The 20,679-nt window shown below is 47.8% G+C and overlaps 1 protein-coding gene across 1 annotated transcript; it reads left to right on the top strand.

The window, feature by feature from the left end:
• The first annotated feature begins 714 nt into the window (after positions 1-714).
• On the top strand, positions 715-18,831 carry LOC310649402 (claudin-7-like). The gene is made up of 4 exons (XM_083377801.1): positions 715-1,393; positions 14,731-14,895; positions 16,668-16,752; positions 17,257-18,831. The coding sequence occupies exons 1-4, from the start codon at positions 1,171-1,173 to the stop codon at positions 17,426-17,428; spliced, it is 645 nt and encodes a 214-aa protein (XP_083233927.1). The 5' UTR covers positions 715-1,170; the 3' UTR covers positions 17,429-18,831.
• Positions 18,832-20,679: the final 1,848 nt, after the last annotated feature.

Genomic DNA, 20,679 nt, shown 5'->3' on the forward strand with positions numbered 1-20,679 from the left:
AGCCTTGTGGCTGCAGGAACTCTGGCGATTCCCACGCTGGGCTACGGTTAGGAGCACCCAGTAAACCATGGTGGAGACTAGCCAGGTTGATTGTTTATTGATGATCTGCCATCAAGTCATTTTTGACTCTTAGTAACTACACCGATAGACTTCTACTATCAGAAGCTCTCCCTAATTTGTTATTCGGGTCTCTCAGGGAGGTGCGTATTGCCATTGTAACTGAGTCCGTGAGGAAGGAAGGAAGGAAGGAAGGAAGGAAGGAAGGAAGGAAGGAAGGAGAAGAGAGGAAGGGAGGAAGGGAGAGAGGGAGGGAAAGAAGATGAAGGAAGGAAGGAAGGAAGGAAGGAAGGAGGGAGGGAGGGAGGAAGGGAGGGAGGGAGAGAGGGAGAGAGGGAGGGAAAGAAGATGAAGAAAGGAAGGAAGGAAGGAAGGAAGGAAGGAAGGAGGGAGGGAGAAGAGAGGAAGGGAGGAAGGGAGGGAGGGAGAGAGGGAGAGAGGGAGGGAAAGAAGAGAGGGGAAGGAAGGAAGGAAGGAAGGAGGGAGGGAGAAGAGAGGAAGGGAGGGAGAGAGGGAGGGAAAGAAGATGAAGGAAGGAAGGAAGGAAGGAAGGAAGGAAGGAAGGAAGGAGAGAAAGGGAAAGAAAAAGGAAGGAAAGAGGAAGAGAAGGAAAGAACGGGAAGGGGAAAAAAGGAAAGAAAGAAAAAGTGAAGAAAAGGAAGGGGAAGAAGAGAATGGAGGGAAGGGAAGGAGGAGGGAAAAAGGAAAAAGAAAAAAAGGAAAGGAAGAAAAGAAATGGGGTGGAAGAGGAAAGGGAAGGAAAGAGGAAGGAAGCAAAAGAAAGAAAGGAAAGAGAAAGAGGAGGGGAAGGTGGGAAGGGAACAAGAGAGAGAAGGAAGGAAGGAAAGAGAAACGGGAGAGAAAAGAGGGAAGGAGGGAAACGCGAAAGAGAAAAGGAGGAAGGGAGAGAAGAAAGCAGAAACCAAGGAAGGAAGGAAGGAGAAAGCCGGAAGGAGAGGAGGAAGAGAGGGACTTTCCAGGAAGCGGCCTGACTCCGGACCCTCCCCCTCCCTCCCTCCCTCCGGCCCCTCCCTCCCTCGGCCGCCGCCCAGGGCATAAATCCAGGTGCGCTCACCTGGCGCGCAGGTAGAGGCGGTAGCAGCAGGTCCCGCCATGGCCAACTCCGGCTTGCAGCTGCTGGGCTTCGTGCTGGCCCTGCTCGGCCTGATCGCCCACCTGACGGCCACCGTGCTGCCCCAGTGGCGGGTCTCCTCCTTCGCCGACGGCAGCATCATCACCGCCCAGGCCTTCTACGCGGGCCTCTGGATGGACTGCGTCTGGCAGAGCACCGGCCAGCTCCAGTGCAAGGTCTACGACTCCATGCTGGCCCTGGACGGTGAGGGGGGGGTCCCGCGCGTGGGGTGGGGGGGCAACGGGAGCCACACACCTGTCGGGCACACACCTGTCGGGCTACCTGCCCGGGCGGGCCGCGCCTTCGCCCGCCGACTCCTTCCCTGCCGCGGCCCACGCGTGGGAGCCGGGGGAAAAAAGCTCGCCCGCGGGCGCCGCCTTCGCCTCTCCCCTCGCCTTGGCCCGACACGCGTGTCCGGGGCAGAGAAAGAGAGACCCGAGGTGGGGGGGGGTGCGCGGTCGGAAGGGAGCCCCTCCTTTTTTTTAATACACCGGTGGGGGGAAAAACACGCGTGGCCAGGGCAAAAGAGAAAGAGAGAGAGAGAGAGAGAGAGGCAGAAAGAAAAAAACCCCTTGGTTTTTTTTACACCGGTGGGGGGGGGAAACACGCGGGGAAGAAGGAGGCTTCGGATCGGGTCCGGGAGGGACCGCGGAGGCTCTGGGGGAGGAAGCACGGGGGGGCTTTTTTGCGGGTTTTGGGGGACGGGGAAACGGAGGGCGCTCTGTGCGCGCCCCGGAGCACTTTGGCTCTCCTGGGTTCCAGCCGCCCGTTCAAAATGGCCCCCGTCCCCTCCAGCGGACGGCACTTTCTTTGCTTGGCCAGGGTGGGTGGGTGGGTGGGTGGGCGAGAAGGATACACGCAACTTTTCAGCCAACCCGCGTCTCCACCTCTTTTCCCCTGGGCCGACGTAGCTCCTTCTCCGATTCTGAGGGTCGTGTGAACCGGGAGGAGACGGCGGCCCGGGAAACGAGCCCCCTCCCCTCTTGCACGCCCTGTTTCTAGTCTCCCACCCCCATCCCCCACCCCAATATTTCGACAGGATCCCTTATCTCCCGGCTGGCTCAAAATCCCGGAGGCTTTGGAGATGCCTTAAACTAAGATTGGAGGGCTTTCCAGCTAGGCGGGGCTCCGGTGGGACTTCCAAGGTGTGTGGGTTTTTTTTTAAAAAAAAACCTAATTCCTGGTTTAAAACAGATTAGCTTTGCAAAAAAAAAACACACACACAAAAAAACACACACAAAAAAAAACCACACCCGGCCCCTCCTTCCCCAAACAGTCGCTCCCCCCCCCCCCCCGCATCTCCCCTTCTTTGGAACTTTTCCAAGCACCTGTTCCCCCGTTAAATTCTGCTTTTATCTCATTTTCTTTCTTTCTTTCTTTTTTTCCGGAAGACCCTCCACTTTTTCGGGGTTTTTTTTCTCTCTCTCTCTAATTTTCTTTCTCTTTCTTTCTTTCTTTCTTTCTTTCTTTCTTTCTTTCTCTTTCTTTCTTTCTTTCTTTCTCTCCTTCATCTTTCCTTCTTTCTTTCTTTTTCTCTCCTTCGTCTTTCTTTCTTTCTTCCTTTCTCTTTTTCTTTTTTTTGTTTTTCTTTCTAATTTTCTTTCTTTCTTTCTTTCTTTCTGTAATTCTCTCTCTCTTTCTTTCTTTCTTTTTCTTTCTTTCCTTCTTTCTTTCTCTAATTCTCTCTCTCTCTCTCTCTCTCTCTTTTTTTTCTTTCTTCTAAAAAACTGCCCGGTCTGGTTGGGTCAGTTTCTTGGGCCTTCTCCCCTCCCTCCCCCCCTCCTGACCAGCCAGCCACACCTTCAAAGGCAGGATGACTTTCATCCGTTGCGCACCCCCCCCAGAGACCTTTGAAAGAGGTGGGGCAGAAAGGAAGGAGGGAGGGAGGGAGGGGGACGGAAGAGAAGAATTTGCTTGTTCTCTTGCAGAAAAGGTTGTGGGGCTGGACTCTCCCTTTTCCCAGGCCTGGGACCCTCGGCGTAACACACCTGGCTGGGGTGTGTGGGTGGGTGGGTGGGGCAAATCACAGGTGAGGGTGCTGAAAAATCCAGGTGACCCCCCCCTCCCCACTTGTGCCAAATTAAAGCTGAGTTCAGGCAGCAAATTTGAGCAGTGTTTTTCAACCTGGGCAACTGTACCACGGGTGGACGTCAACTCCCAGAATTCCCCAGCCTGGCTGGGGAATTCTGGGAGTTGACGTCCACCAGTCTTAAAATGGCCAACTTTGAGAAACGCTGCTTTGTAGCCCCAAAGTGTTAAAACAACAACAACAACAACCAATTTATTCCAGTAACTGGCCAGGTTTTCACACGGGGCTACCGCAATCTCCAAAGGTTGCCGAAATTGAGGATACTCTGTGTAAAACGAACGCGGCTGCTGGGATTCTGAATGGGCTGGATTTTGTTTATTGATGTACTTCTTAAATGTGTAGCTGGGGAGCGGCTGGGGAACAATATTAAAGTTGGTAAAATAACTCCGCAAAGTCTGGGAAATATCAACAGGAGCTCGAAGCGTTTCTCCCAAAATTGGAAGATTGGGTGGTTTTTCTCCTGAATGAAAAATAGACCATCATCCTCAGCAACTCCCGGTCCCAAATGGCACTGCACGGAGACTCCCTCACAAGCTTGGTTTTTCTGAATATGGCATCATGTAAAGTGCTGTTGGGAGGATCCCGTCTGCCCGGCGCAGTTCTCTCCTCGGTCCAGCTCCCCCTCTTATGTGGGTGTTTCTTTGCCAAAGAATTTTAAGATTTTATTTGCACTTTTGTTGTTTTTAACCTGAGAATGGAATGCAGTGGGACGGAATTGGGTGCCAACTCCAAAATCAGATTTTTATTTATTTATTTTTTTGCCCCTGCTCAGCTTGTGCTGTAGCTTTGTTGGCCTGTTAAAATAAAATAATAAAATGGAAATAGAAATAAATATAATAAAATGAAATAAAAGTAAAACAGAAGTGAAAAGAATAAAGCAAAATAAAAGTAAAATAGAAGCAAAAAGAATAAAATGAAATAAAAACAAAACAAATTTAAAAAATGAAAAACAAAATAGAGGTAAAAAAGAATAAAGTGAAATAAAAGTAAAATAGAAGTAAAAACAATAAAATGAGATTAAAAACAAAATAGAAATAAAAAGAATAAAGAGAGATAAAATCTGTAAAGCCATCAAACGCCCACACTTGCCTCTCCCAGGTCCTTGGAAGGACTTGATAGGTACAGAAAATCGAGTCTGAACACCTGGCTGACTCTACGACAAACCATAAAATGAAATAAAACTAATGAAATGAAATAAAACTAATGAAATGAAATAAAAATAATAAAATCCAATCAAAATAGTCAAATCAAGTAAAAAATAGAAAAGTGAATTAAAAACAATCGAATCCAATCCAAACAGTCAAATCCAATCAAAATAGTCAAATCTAATAAAAATAGAAAAGTGAATTAAAAACAGTCAAATCCCGTCAAAATAGTCAAATCCAATAAAACTAGAAGAGTGAGTTAAAAATAATCAAATCCAATCAAAATAGTCAAATCTAATAAAAATAGAAAATTGAATTTAAAACCATCAAAATCCCGTCAAAATAGTCAAATCCAATAAAAAACAGAAGAGGGAGTTAAAAATAATCGAATCCAATCAAAATAGTCAAATCCAATCAAATAAAAACAGTAAAATCCAATCAAAATAGTCAAAAAGTAAAAATTGAAAATTGAATTAAAAACCATCAAATCCCGTCAAAATAGTCAAATCCAATAAAACTAGAAGAGTGTGTTAAAAATAATCAAATCCAATCAAAATAGTCAAATCCCATCAAAATAGTCCAATCTAATAAAAATAGAAAAGTGAATTAAAAACCATCAAATCCCATCAAAATAGTCAAATCCAATAAAAAACAGAAGGAGTTAAAAATAATCGAATCCAACCAAAATAGTCAAATGCAATCAAATAAAAACAGTAAAATCCAATTAAAATAGTCCAATCTAATAAAAATAGAAAATTGAATTAAAAACCATCAAATCCCATCAAAATAGTCAAATCCAAGCCAAAATCGAAAAAGTGAATCGAAAACAATCGCATCCAATAAAAACAGCCAGATGAAATAATGTAAGATAAAAGGAAGTAAAAACAGTAAATGAAGTAAATTAAAGTAAATTAACAGTAAATTAAGACAGGAAAGCAAAAAGGGGCAGACCAGAAGACTCAAAAGGGCCGAATTGACGGACGGCCCTTTTCCCGCCGTCACCTTGGGGCGTTTCTACCTCCCCCCCCCTTGCTTGGAAAAGGGGCTTCGATTTTGCAGAACCTCTTAAGATGTTTTGCAAAGTGGGAGACCTCAGCAAGTTTTCTGGTTTGCTTGGCGAGACAATGTCTGGCCCAGAATGAGGAAATTTGCGTTTGGACGGTTTCCAGAATGGAGCAATGTTTGGATATGCATGTCGGAAAGGGGATGAACTCACAAGGTGTGTAAAATTTGGTCTCCGGGGCTTCCCGGTGAGCAGGAGAGGAAGTGAAAATTGGGGTGGTAAGGTGGGGGAGAAACGGACATAGTTCCTGGGCACACTTGGGTGCCAGGATGCCCATCGCCCGTTGGGCTAGAATTACCTAGTGATTTTTCTCCATCCTGAAATTTCTCATCTCTGTTTATAAAACCAAAGTGTGCGTTTGATAGCTTATCGCTTTCATTACTTGAGAAAACAAACCAAGTTTACTTTCTGGGATAAAGGCAACTTTGGGGTCAGCCAGCCAGATTAGGGGCAGGGACAGGGCAGGGGTGGGGAGCTGGGGAAGCGCTGGGTTTGGGGAGGGGGCGCGGGGGGATCCTGGGCCCACTTCACAGATGTGGTCCACAGCTGGAAATCTGGACTCTTGGGCCAGGAGGGAGCTTGGGAACTAGGCGCAGAGATGTAACATGTTGGTTTACACTGGCAGGGACTCTTCCCCAAGCTCACAAAAGCGGGCGTCCTTTTCAGAAAAGGGGTGTGTTAGAAAAATGGTGTTTTGCGTTGTGTTGTTGTTGTTTTTTTTTGCAAAAGGGTGGTGAAAAGAAAAGAAAAAATCAGGGTTTTTGGAGCTGAAAATGTGGACTAAACAAACATTTGAAGTGCGTGTAAGAAGAAAGTGGAGGAATTGGGGGTCCACGGAAAAGGCAGTGAGGACCCCTCCTTAAATCCAGGAATCCTAGTTCTACACACTTCCTCCTTCGACCTTTACACACACACAAACACAAGCACACACCAGGCACCAAGGCTGTCCTTTTATTTTCTGCTCCTCCAACGGTTTCATCGAAACGACACGCTTGCTTGTCTTTGTTCAGATAACCGTTGCTTGGCTCTGAGTGTGTGTGTGTGTGATGACCTTGTGCCCAAATGCAATTACTGGCACACCTGCCTCAGGGGAGGGGTGATGTCACCTTGCCACCGGGGCCCCGTGGGACAAGGGAAGGGTGGGACCGAGCCGGAAGTCGAGCCATCTTTGGAAGGATGAAACTAGCAAAGTTCGTTTTAAAAGCACTAGCTGCGGGGGGGGGGGGGCTGGGTTGGGCTAGGGGTGAAAGCCTGCGACTGGGGGGGGTCCTTTTCCTCCCCCCTTCCCCACAAGGCCAGGTTTTCTGCTGGATTATTGCCAGGAATTGTTACATACAGGATTTTAAAATACAGGTGCTTTTAAAAATAGACAGGTGATAGGGAACAGATGAAAAAAGAAAGAGGGTAGATCAATAGATGGATAATAGGTGGATTGGATGGATAGATAGATAGATAGATGGGTAGATGATAGGAAGATAAAAGATGATGTTGTTAGATGATAGACAAATGATTGATAGATGATAGTTGATAGGTAGATACATATATGTTGAGAAAAACAGTTGAACTCCGGGATAATATATAAAAACAACAACATATATACATAAAATAGGTGGAAGATGGATGGATGGATGGATAGACACACACACAGAGACATACACGTAGATAGATGATAGGTAAATACATATATAGATACATAAATTTTATTTATTTTATTTTAATTCCATTTATATCCCGCCCTTCTCCGAAGACTCAGGGCGGCTTACAAGCTTAGCAGTAGCCTTCATTCTATGTATATGCCTGCTTATTAGGGCTTTCACACACACCCCAAGCGGCATTATTACAAAGTCAGCTTATTGCCCCCAACAATCTGGGTCCTCATTTTACCTACCTCGGAAGGATGGAAGGCTGAGTCAACCTTGAGCCTGGTGGGATGCGAACCTGCACTAATTGCAGGCAGCTGGTGTTACTTAAGGAGGCATTAGCCCACTGCTCCACCAAGGCTCCACTGCACCCACCAAATGGGTGGAAGATGGATGGATAGAGAGAGAGAGATGATATTTATATATATGGAAGATGGATGGATGGATAGATGACAGACAGACATAGATGATAGGTAGATACATATGTAGATATTGTACATAAAATTTTCCAGGGTGGAAAAAGGATGGATGGGTGGATAGGTAGACAGAGATAGGCAGGCAGGCAGATAGACAGGTAGGATGGATTGATACGGTGAATGGATATGAAAGAGAGAGATGATGAATGATAGATAGATAGATAGATAGATAGATAGATAGATAGATAGATAGATAGATAGATAGATTTGGAAGAGACCCTTGGAGGTCTTCTAGTCCAACCTACCCACCCCCATGGCAGGAGATCCTATACCATGCTGGAGTTTCTTTGCGCTTGGTGGGATGAAAGCACGGGACCATAGAAAGAACAACAGAACACAAGAATAGAGTTGGAAGGGAGCCCAGGGGTCCTCCAGTCCAACCCCTTCCCAAGCAGAAGAGAGATGATCAACAGATGTCCTTATACCCCTCCCCCCCAAAAAATAAGGTAAGACTTTAGTCTTAGATACGTAGCTATGTTTATGACACACAAACCCTTTGTCTTATCATTATAGTTTAAAGGTAAAGGTTCCCCCGCACATGCGTGCTAGTCGTTTCCGACTCTAGGGGCCGGTGCTCATCTCCGTTTCAAAGCCAAAGAGCCAGCGCTTGTCCGAGGACGTCTCCGTGGTCATGTGGCCGGCATGACTAGACGCCAAAGGCGCACGGAACGCTGTTACCTTCCCACCGGAGTGGTCCCTGTTTTTCTACTTGCATTTTTACGTGCTTTCGAACTGCTAGGTTGGCAGAAGCTGGGACGAGTAACAGGCGCTCACTCTGCTACGCAGCACTCGGGATTCGACCCGCCAAACTGCCGACCTTCTGATCGACAAGCTCAGTGTCCTAACCCACTGAGCCACTGCGTCCCTCCTTATAGTTTTGTTGTTGTCAGCTGCCAAGTCGTGTCCGACCCATCACGACCCTATGGACAACGTTCCTCCAGGCCTTCCTGTCCTCTACCATCTTCTGGAGTCTATAGTTTACAATATCCTAAAACCTATCAGCGGGAGGGGCTTCAACTCTCATGGGGGGGCAGGCTTTGTGCTACAAGCTGGGAACTGCCCCCCCCTCGTTACTATGGCTGAGATAACGAGGAAGGGATTAAATCCAGGGATTAAAAATTAAATAAAATCCAGGTGCTCCTGTTTAATTTCAACTTGAACCGTTGATGAATTAATTCGAGGATGTTTGGTTCCCATTTTCTTCTCTGACCTGCAATTAGGCCACAACCCACGGAGGGGCTGCCCCTCAAGGTTTGAGTGTGGGTGGGTGGGGCCTGCTTTGTGTCCCCCCCCCGCCCCTTTCTTGCACCTCACACCTGCCACATTTACGACCGTGCGTTCGAATCCTGGACGTTTTCTGTCCTTTATCTGTTCCCACGGATAGATTCTTGTGCATTGGACAGAGAAATAAAAAAAAGCTTCCTGGGAAGTGGGGAGGACGCAACACACACACACACACACACACACACACACAAACACACACTGGATTTTTCATGGCTCCTTCCTGCCTTCCATGAGGTTGTTAAGACAAGGTGCGGCTTTATAGTTGTCTTGTGTACAAACGGCTGCCTAGACTTTGCCACCTGGATCCGTTGCAGGAGAGAACAAAGGTGAAACTAAATGACACCTTCGCCATTTTGGCATTTGTCTCTGTGTGTGTGTGTGTGTGTGTGTGTGTGTGTGTGTGTGAGTGAGATCTCCATTAGGCTGAGGGATGCCAGGCTGGTGACTCACCGCAGCGCGCTGGGGAGGCTCCCCATTTTTTTTAGGAAACAAGGATGGATCAACCCATCCATCGTGGCCTATTTGCGGCTAAGTGGGCGACCAAACCAAGATTGTGGCGTGTGGAGAAACTCAAGATTAATCCCGGTTCTTCCGGAAGGGATGCAAAATGGTGCCGAGGAGGATGGGAGGCAGAACAAAGCGGAAGGGTTTGTGGCCGTGGTTGGAAAGAAGAATTACAGAATAACAAGAGTTGGAAGGGAACCTTGGAGGTCTTCTAGTCTGACCCCCTGCTCAAGCAATTTTTTTTTAAAGTCAGAGTTTTACACCTCCTGAAGGCCGCGTCTGTGCAAAGGAATGTAATTTACTTTGTCAAGGGAAGGATCAGATTGTCCTTAAGAAAGAGTACAAGTCTTTCTTTACTTTGGAATTAACTTATTTATTTTGGCTTTGCGGAGTCAAATACGGAAAGAGGCGGACAAAAGGAAGGCTTTTTACCCGTGCAATTTTTCCCCAAGCAACCATTTCTTTTGTTTTATTTTCATTTTACTTTTGCTTTATACTTTTCAGGCGGTCCTCGCCTCACGACCGCAAAAATCAGCCCCAAAATTTCCGCTGCTAAGCGCAACATTTGCTAAGCGAGTCGGGCCCCGTTTTTACAACCTTTCTGGCCGCTGCTGTTAAGTGAGTCACATGGCCGTTAAGTGAATCCGGCCTCCCCCTGGACTTTGGCGTGCCAGAAGGTCGCAAAAAAAGGGGATCGGGCTACATGCGGCCATCGTAAACTGAATGAGCTGTTGCAAGGCGAGGCCTGCCTGAACTTTTTCACTCTAGTTTTTTACTTTACGAGTTTACATTTTGCAGTTTACTTTTGACCTTGCCTCAATTTACTTTACTTTTTCAATTTCCAGAGCCGCCCAACTCAAAGCCGCTGACTCAGCCCTTCCGTTTGCTTTTCTGTACCGGGCTGTTTTTCCTACTTTCTGGTGTAACTTAATTGGTGATAGTTTATTATTTCCTGCACATACAAAGGTACTTTGCCTCCTCCATGTCATTTAAAATATTCTCAATGGTAAACTTATTCTGACATGAGTACTAGTGTACTACTTTGCTTCCCTTGTACCTGTCTGTTTGGTATTCTTTTAATTACTTTAGGTTTTTAGATTTTATTGCAATTAAAATAAAGGTAAAGGTGCGTGTTAGTCGTTTCCGACTCTAGGGGCCGGTGCTCATCTCCATTTCAAAGCCAAAGAGCCAGCGCTTGTCCGAGGACGTCTCCGTGGTCATGTGGCCGGCATGACTAGACGCCAAAGGCGCACGGAGCGCTGTTACCTTCCCACCGGAGTGGTCCCTATTTTTCTACTTGCATTTTTACGTGCTTTCGAACTGCTAGGTGGGCAGAAGCTGGGAGGAGCAACAGGCGCTTACTCTGCTACGCGGCACTCGGGATTCGACCCGCCAAACTGCCGACCTTCTGATCGACAAGCTCAGCGTCCTAACCCACTGAGCCACCGCGTCCCTTGCAATTAAAATAGTAAACCAATAATAATAATAATAATAATAATAATAATAATAATAATAATAATAATAATAATAATAATGTTGGAAGGGACCTTGGAGGTCATCTAGTCCAACCCCCTGCTCAGGCAGGAAACCCTATATTTAGCGACTGAAGTCGCAATGACACCGGAGGGGGGGGGGAGAAAAGCGACTTAGGGCCATTTTTCACACTTACGGGATCAAAATCCAGACGCTCCGCACAAGCAACTCGTATTTATGACGGTCGCAGCGTCCCGGGGGGGCGGAGGAGGTCTTGCGACCGTCTGACAAGCCAAGTCGACGGGGGGGAAGCCGGGTTCGCTTAACGACCGTGTGACTCGCTGAACAGCGGCAGCGACTCCCTTAACGGCCGTGGCAAGCCAGGTCGTAAAATGGGGCGCAACTCACTTCACAGCTGTCTTGCTGTTGAAATTTCTAAGCTCCGTTGTGGTCGTATGTCAAGAGCTGTTTGTGAGGTCAAGATGAGTGAATATGGCAATAAAAACAGTTTGGCCTGGTTGATGCCAGCCCGGCTGGGACCAGCCAATAAACCAACCTATGCCGGGGTTTTGCCAGCCGATGGCCCTCCCCTTCTTCATCCAGCTGGGCCCTGGCAAGACCCTCCCTATTTTTTCCGCTCGCCTTGGGACCCTCTTGGTGTTGGCCCCTCAAAGCATCTAAAAATGCCCTAAACTGTAAATATTGCCAGAAGAACTAGGAAAGGATCGAAGAAGTCCACGAACAAGCATCAGGGAGGGATGGAAGGGGAAAAGAGAAAGAAAGAAAAGGAAGTGAAAAAGAAGGAAAAGAAAGGGAAATATAAGGAAAGGTGGAAGGAAGGGAAAAGATGGAGGAAGAAGGAAGGAAAGACGAAGGAGAAAAAGGAAGGAAAAGAGGAAGGAAGGAAAAAAGAGAGAAAGAAAGAAAGAGGAAAAGAAATGTAAAGAAAGAAGGAAAAAGAAAAAAAAGGAAAAGAGAGAGAAATGAAGGAAAGAAGAAAGAAAAAGTAGGAAAAGAAAGAAAAAGAAAGAAAGAAAGAAGAGAGAGAAAGAAATGAAGGAAAGAAGAAAGAAAAAGTAGGAAAAGAAAGAGGAAAGAGAAAGAAATGGAAAGAAAGAAAGAAAAAGAAAAAGAAAGAAAAAGAAGAGAGAGAAAGAAATGAAGGAAAGAAGAAAGAAAAAGTAGGGAAAGAAAGAGAAAAGAGAAAGAAATGAAGGAAAGAAAGAAAGAAAAAGGAAAAAAGATAGCTGGTATAGTGGTTCTGGGGCTGGACTTGGGTTGAAGAATCCCCACTCAGGCACCAGGCCTCTCCTGGGGACTTTGCGCCTATTCCTCGCCCAGCCCAGTCTACCTTGCAGGATTGTTGTTGGAGGGGGGGGAGGGAAGGGAGGAGGCAGCCCTGGGTCGGCCGCATTGAGCTCCGGGAGGGGAGGGGAGGTAAAACAAACGCCCCCTCCTTGGCTGGGATTACCGCAGCCGCCCAACCTTCTTGCTGTAATTTATCAGCTCTCCTACCTGCCAGGGTTGTTTTTTTCTGGAGGGAGGCGAATTACCCGGAGCTCGCAAAAGAGGATAGAAAAGCTATAAGTGGAGACGGAAGGGGGGAAAAAATGGAAAAAGAGAATTTGCAGAGCAGGCCAGGTGCCCTCAGGGTGGGCTGGGCTGCCATGACTCACAACCCACCCCCACCCACCCACCCCCGGAGCACCAGTAAGGCTGGCCCGCCCGCCCGGGCTGTCGTCACCGCAGGCTGCTTCACTTGGCACCCAGGGTGCCCTCACCCCGCCTGGCCCTCACGTGGCCGCCTCCGTCCCCTCCGAAAGGGCAGGAGGGGGGTCTCCCAAATGGAGGGCCCCCTCCCAGGTTGGGGCTCAGGGATGTCCCCAGGGGGGGCCCCCCCTTACGTCCTGGTCTTGCCTTCCAACTCCCATTCCTCCCTTTTTCTTCATTTCTTTCTATTTCTTTCCTCTTTCCTTTCTTTCCTTCATTTCTCTCTCTCTCTCTCTCTTTCCTCTTCTTTTTCCTTTCCTTTATTTCTTTCTCTCTTTCCTCTTTTTTCTCTTTCTTTTTCCTTCTTTCTTTATATTTCTTTTCCTTTTTCTCTTTCCTTTCTCTCTCTCTTATTCTATCTTCTTTCCTTTCCTTTCCTTCGTTTCTTTCTCTCTCCTTTTTTCTCCTTCCTTCCTTCCCTTCTCCCTTCTTCTTTCCTTCCTCCTTTCTATTCTTCCTCCTCTCCTTCTTCCTTTCCTCCCTCCCTCCCTTCTATTCTTCTCCCTTCTTTCCTTCCTCCCTCCCTCCTTCTTTCCCTTCTTCCTTCCTCCCTTCCTAGCGCCCCTCCCTCCCATTCCCATCTCCTCCATTCCTCCATCTCTTTTCCTTCCTTCCTTCCTTCCTCCCTCCCTTCCTGCCTCCCCCTCTCTTATTTCCTTCCTTCTTTCCTCTCCCTCCCTCCCTCCCCCTACCTTCCTTCCTTCCTTCCTTCCTTCCTTCCGTCAAAAGAGGGGGAAAACCCTTTTCCATTTATTTATTTGGATTTATTCACCGACTCTCAGCGTGGAGCCGACTCTCAGCGTGGACAATGCCCCCCACCCGTGGCTGTTGCTCCTGGGCACACACGCACACACACACACACACACACACACACACACACACACACACGGCTTCCTTCCCTAAAATGGCGCATTTCCGGGCCCATTTTCACACCCCAGCCTGCGTGCCCGGAAGCCTTCTGTTTGCCCAGAAAGCCTGCAAAGTGTGCCCCCCCCCCTAAGCAAACGCTGCCTTCCTGGACTTTGCTGTGCTGGGGGACAGGGTGGTGGTGGTGGTCCCACCAACCCTCTGCCCTCCGATCTGTGCCCTGACGGGGTGGCATGATCTCCGACGGGCAGCTGGCAGGCATCGTGATCCTGCTTCTTTCGGGAGAAGAGTTTAGTGCAGAAGGGGGGGGGACTGGCGGCCGTTATTGGGGTGCTGGTGGAAGATATCGGGGTGGGTCCAGGAGCGCCAGGGATGGGTATGGGGGCGCTGGGGTGGATTCTGGAGTACTGGGGTAGGTATTGGATGCAAGGAGGGGTCTTGCGGGCTGGTGGTGTGTATTGGGGTGCAGGGGTGGATATTGGGATAATAATAATAATAATAATAATAATAATAATAATAATAATAATAATAATAATGTGTTGGAAGGGACCTTGGAGGTCATCTAGTCCAATTCCCTGCTCAGGCAGGAAACCCTATACCACATAATAATAATAATAATAATAATAATAATAATAATAATAATAATAATAATAATAATAATAATAATAATAGAGTTGGAAGGGACCTTGGAGGTCATGTAGTCCAATTCCCTGCTCAGGCAGGAAACCCTATACTATTTCATCATCATCATAGAGTTGGAAGGGACCTTGGAGGTCATCTAATCCAACCCCCTGCTCAGGCAGGAAACCCTATAGTATACCATTCTCCATCAGCGTGGGAAGTCCTGGGGTGGGGGGCATGGCTGTCAGGACAGACCAGCTTACAAAAAAGGGGGTGCTTGGGTAATCCAGAAAGCAGTGCCAGCGCCCCCTTTTCTGCCCATCAACCCTCCCAGCTGCATCGTCCTCAACCCTTTAAGGTATCTTGGAGGTCATCTAGTCGAAACCCCCACGCTCAAGCAGGAGACCCCGTGCCATTTCAGACAGTTGGCTGTCCGGTCTCTTCTTAAAAACCTCCAGGGATGGAGCGCCCACGATTTCTGGTGGCCAGCAGTTCCACAGGTTCATTGTCCTCCCTATCACCTCAGCTGATCTTATCGTGACTTATTACATTTCTACACCCCTCCCCGAATCCGTTTCCCCTCTGACCTTCCGCTTCTCCTCCATGCAGCTTCCATGCAAGCCACCCGGGCGTTGATGGTCATCTCCATCGTCCTGGGCGTGATCGGCATCGGCATCGCCACCATGGGCATGAAGTGCACCCGCTGCGGGGAGGACAACAAGACCACCAAGGCCCGCATCGCCATGACCGGCGGCATCGTCTTGCTGGTGACCGGTCAGTTCCATCCCTCCCTCCTTCCCGACTATTTGGAATGGAATGGATAAAAAAGAATAGAACAGGATAGGATAGAATAGAATAGAATAATAGAATAGGATAGAAATAGAATAGAATAGAATAATAGGATAGGATAGGATAGGATAGGATAGGATAGGATAGGATAGGATAGGATAGGATAGGAGAATAGAATAGAATAGAATAGAATAGAATAGAATAGAATAGAATAGAATAGAATAGAAGAATAGAAAGAGAATAGAAAGAGAATAGAATACAATAGAATAATTAGAATAGAATAGAAATATTAATAGAATAGAATAAGAATAGAAATATTAATAGAATAGAATAGAATAATAGAATATAGAATAGAATAGTAAATAGAGAACAGAACAGAATAGTAGAATAGAAATAGACTAGAATAGTAGAATAGAATAGAATAGAACAGAACAGAATAGAATAGTAGAATAGAAAGGGAACAAATACAATAGAATAACTAGAATAGAATAGAATAGAAATATTAATAGAATATAGAATAGAATAGTAAATAGAGAACAGAACAGAATAGTAGAATAGAAATAGAATAGAATAGAATAATTAGAATAGAATAGAAATAAGGAATAGAAAAGAATATAGAATCGAATAGAACAGAATAATAAAATATAGAATAGAATAGAAAATAGAGAACAGAACAGAACAGAATAGAATGCAGAATAGAATAGAGCAAATTGCTAACCATGGTTTATTGCCTACCGGCTGAATTCACACGGCCGGATGTACCCTCTCCCTCCATTAACCCATTTTCTGAGTTTGCGCTGAAGTGTTCCCGACCTCAAAATGCTGGATTTGCCCAGCCAGATAAGCGTAACAAGGAATCATTCTGACGTGGTTTAGCAGGTCAAATCTACCTGTAGGTAATTCTTGACTTACGACAATTCATTTAGTGACAGCTCAAAAGTTACAATCCTCACTGAAAAAAGGGACTTAGGACCGTTTCCCACACATACCTAAGACCGTCGCAGCCTTCCCGTGCCCCCGTGATCAAAATTCAGATGCTTTGCAACTGACTCGTACTTACGATGGTCACAGTGTCCTGGAGGAGGGGGGGGTGTCAGGTGATCCTTGACCAAGAGCCTTGGTGGAGCAGTGGGCTAATGCCTCCTTAAGTAACACCAGCTGCCTGCAATTAGTGCAGGTTCGAGTCCCACCAGGCTCAAGGTTGACTCAGCCTTCCATCCTTCCCAGGTAGGTAAAATGAGGACCCAGATTGTTGGGGGCAATTAAGCTGACTTTGTAATAATGCCGCTTGGGGTGTGTGTGTGTGAAAGCCCTAATAAGCAGGCATAGACATAGAATGAAGGCTACTGCTAAGCTTGTAAGCCGCCCTGAGTCTTCGGAGAAGGGCGGGATATAAATGGAATTAAAATAAAAAATAAAAAAAATCCCCTTTTGCGACCTTCTGAAGTGCAAAAGTCAAGGGGGCAAGCCGAATTTGCTTCACAACCGAGTTTAACCTCTTCAACCAACTGCAAGGATTCACCGAACAACAGCGGCCAGCGAGGTCGTAAAAGGGGACAACGCTCGGTTAAAGACGGTCTCGCTTAGCGACGGAATATGTTGCGAGCCCCAAAGCTGGCCCTGCGGGTCCCCCAATGGCAAACCACCCAAAATATAAAACTGATCTGCCGCGCTTCCTAGCCTTGCATCTCCTCTGGGAAGAAAACCATCCAACCAAAATACCAGGTTTTTTTTTAATTTTGTTTTTCCCCACTTAGGTTTGGCTTCCATGGTCGCCTGTTCCTGGAGTGCAAACAAGATTGTCCAAGATTTTTACAACCCCCTGTCCCCCTTGAATAGAAGGTACGTTGTCCAGAGGAAAGGGGGCGGCCAGACACACACACACCCCGCACTCCCCCATTCCAGAGCAAAGGGGTCTGTCTTCGGCACCCCCAAATGTGGTGCATCTCGCTTGCAAACACTTCCCGACGCAAAGCGAGGTTGACTTCTTCCCCTGGCCCCGCCCCTTTGGAGCGCGTCCCTTTTGAGGACCACCTCTGCACCCCCCCCCTCCTCTGGCATTTTCCCCGCTGCCCCGTTGCTGCTTCCGAGGTGGGAAGAAAAAACTGGGGAGGGGGGAACGTCAGAGCAAGGTGGTGTCCGGAGAGCATCCGGTAACTGCACCGGGCAGAAGAATCTTTTACATCTAGAATTCACACACCCAGCAAATCCTTTCTCCCCCACCCCCCGCTGCAGAGGCAGGGAAGTGGGGAGGGGGTCTAGGGGTGGGGTGGGGACCTCACCAAACACCCACCCACACCCCGCCTTTTCTACCATCTCACAATGAGTCTCTCTCTGCGCCCCCAGGTACGAAATTGGCCCTTCCATCTTCCTCGGATGGGCAGGGTCTGCCTTGTCGCTGCTGGGGGGCGGCATGCTCGCCTGCTCGTGTCCGGGAGCAGACCCCGGGTACAAGAACCGCCAGTATCCCGCAGGGAAGCCCATCTCCGTACCCCCCAGTAGCCGAGAATACGTCTAGATGCCCGGCCAGCTGCCAAGAGCCTGGAACAGCCCGGATTTTGCCGCCCAACCTGGGCATCACAGACTTTTTAAAACGCCCTCGGAGGTTTTTTTTTAATTATTATTCCTCCTCCGCAATTGAGTTGAAACGGTTGTGTTTTTATTTTATTTTATTTTAAAAAAAAAATAGCGATCCTTATTTTAATGAGAGATATTTTAATATTTGAACGGGGCGTCGGCCCCGAAACGGGTGTGTGTGAAATGGGCCTTGTTGTCATCCCTGTGTGCCTTTCTCCTGGGCCTGCCCCCTAGGAAAGGTCAGAGAGGGGCAGACTCCAGTAATCCTTTGACCCTCCCGGCGGGGGATTATAGGGTTCGGAGTCAGGTGGATCTGGAGGTAAGGAGATCGAGGAAGCTCTAGTAAGATTTTCAATTTTTTCCAGGTAGAACCCACCTCTTCCCCTTTAATAAACTGGCCCGACTGGACAAGACACACACACACACCGCCCTCTGGGTGCCCTTATCTAGGGTTGGGTTAATCCTAAAGAAAGCCCCCAACTACCAGTGGGGGTTTTCCTCCACCACCACCCCAACCCCCCACCCCACCCCGAGGAATTGGCATTTGGAATCTGCTGTCTGGCAGATGTTTACAAGACTAGGCATGGGGGGGAGTGAACTTTGACCCCTCCCACTTCACCAAGGCAAAGGGGGTCTCCCCCTTCTCCGTGGGGCAGCCCAGCCGATAACCCCTATAACTAATTCTTGGCGGCCTGCTTGGAGCCTTCAAAAGTTCTTTGGGTTGTGTAAATATGTACATTCACTGGGGAAGCCTCGGGTTAAGCGAGGGCCACTTGATTCAAGTCTATCCCTGAAAAATACCGATCAGTTTGACCCCCGTCCTTTTAATTCCTCCCAGTAAAATGTCCCCGGCTTTTATTGCAAAATCATATTTTGGGGCAGGGGTGGGTGTGTGGGGGGGAAAGATTACCTTGACTTACATTTGCTTGCTTGGATAGATTTTAACTTTTTTTGTGTGTGGGGGGGAGGTTGGAGAAAGGGATGAATGCAAATTTGAATAGGAAAGGAGGGATCTTAGGATTGAAACCCAGCCTTATTTAAAGCACAGATCCCTTCGGGTGCTTGCGTGCACGTTTTGTGTATTTTTTTAAAAAAATTGTATTACTGGGAAATGACCTTTTTTTTGTATGTAATAAATGAAACTTGTTTTGGACAAAAAAAAAAGTCGCCCTGCTCTAGAGAGGATTGTATTGTAATTGTTCCGTCAACCCAGAAGCCAACTTGGATACATCAAGAACAAAATGTCCATAATTGCCTGGAACTCTTTTTTTTCTTCTTTTCTTCATTGGGTAACTTTCTTAGTAGAGGCTGGGAATGCAGTAGACATAACATACCGTGAGGTCAGCAAAGTGAAAAATCAACCCATGACAAGCTAAATTGTGGGTTCTCAGCACCAAGAATCCCACAGTCGTCGTCCTCCTCCTCTCCACAAACCCCATCCCTTCTAGCACTGATGATGTTCCCTAGTTGGGTCATGAGATGTCTGCAAGGAAACCCCCCAGCTCAGAGAGCACCAAGAACCCCACAGTTCTCCACCTCCTCCTCCTCCTCCTCCTCCTCCTCCTCCTAGCACTGATGATGTTCCCTAGTTGGGTCATGAGACGTCTGCAAGGAAACCACCCAGCTCAGAGAGCACCAAGAACCCCACAGTTCTCCACCTCCTCCTCCTCCTAGCACTGATGATGTTCCCTAGTTGGGTCATGAGACGTCTGCAAGGAAACCACCCAGCTCAGAGAGCACCAAGGACCCCACAGTTCTCCTCCTCCTCCTCCTCCTCCTCCTCCTCCTCCTCCTCCTCCTCCTCCTCCTCCTCCTAGCACTGATGATGTTCCCTAGTTGGGTCATGAGACGTCTGCAAGGAAACCACCCAACTCAAAGAGCACCAAGGATCCATTAGTTCTCCTCCTCCTCCTCCTCCTCCTTCTTCTCTTCTTCCCTCCCCCTCCTCCTCTTCTTCCTCTTCCTCCTCCTCCTCCCGCTGTCTTCTAGCACTGATGAGGTTCCCTAGTTGGGTCATGAAACGTCTGCAAGGAAACCACCCAGCTCAGAGAGCGCCAAGGGCCCCCACAGTCGTCCTCCTCCTCTCCTCAAACCCCTCCATTCCCTTCTTTCACTGATGATGTTCCCTAGTTGGGTCATGAAACGTCTGCAAGGAAACCACCCAGCTCAGAGAGCACCAAGGACCCCACAGTCCGTCCTTCCTTCCTTCCTTCCTTCCTTCCTTCCTTCCTTCCTTCCTTCCTCCCTTCCCTTCCCTTCCCTTCCCTTCCCTTCCCTTCCCTTCTAGCACTGATGATGTTCCCTAGCTGGGTCACGAGACGTCTGCAAGGAAACCACCCAGCTCAGAGAGCACCAAGGACCCCACAGTCCTTCCTCCCTCCCTCCCTCCCTCCCTTCCTTCCTTCCTTCCTTCCTTCCTTCCTTCCTTCCTTCCTTCCTTCCTTCCTTCCTTCCTTCCTCTCCTCCCTTCTATCTCTGATGATGTTCCCTAGCTGGGTCATGAAACGTCTGCAAGGAAACCTCCCAGCTCAGAGAGCATCCAGGACCCCACAGTTCAACCCCACAAAGATTGTCTTCAAGCTCAGTTAATATCAAGTTGAACGTGGGCTGGGTGCCCCGACAGTTAAATGGAAATCCGATGTGCTGGCTGGGGAATTCTGGGAGTTGAAGTCCACGCATCTTAAAGCTACTAAGCTTGACAAAGCCAGCGCAGCGGAAACGAACATTCAAAAATCGTTTGGATCGAGTGAGCGAAGCGTCTGAAAGAATGAGATCTCACCGAAACCGGGGGGGGGGGGCAATTTACACCTAGGCTAAGGAAAAAACAACAACAAAACCCAGATGCACGGGTTGGGGATGATGGACATCTCTCTTGAGTTACTACATAATCATGTCAGTGAAAAAGTTCTCGGCGTGCTAATTGACAGCCATTGGCTTTGTTGTTGGATGTAAAGACAACGGTAATTGTGACTCAGTATTTATTATTCGTTAAGGAAATTTATGATGTGGCCGCCCAACACACTCACAGCGAGTGTCTCACAAAGAGACACACCCTCCTCTGGGTGACAACAATCGAGCTGGCCCTTTTGTGGGCTCCGTGTCCCTCTGGGGTCCCCAGGCCCGTGTCTTCGGGGCCTTGCGAAAGATTGCCTAGGTGGGAGCCAATCTTATCTCTTGCAGGGGTGGCGTTCT

Source organism: Vipera ursinii (genome assembly GCF_947247035.1).
Source record: "Vipera ursinii genome assembly, chromosome: Z".
In the NCBI taxonomy this organism is placed as follows: Eukaryota; Metazoa; Chordata; class Lepidosauria; order Squamata; family Viperidae; genus Vipera; species Vipera ursinii.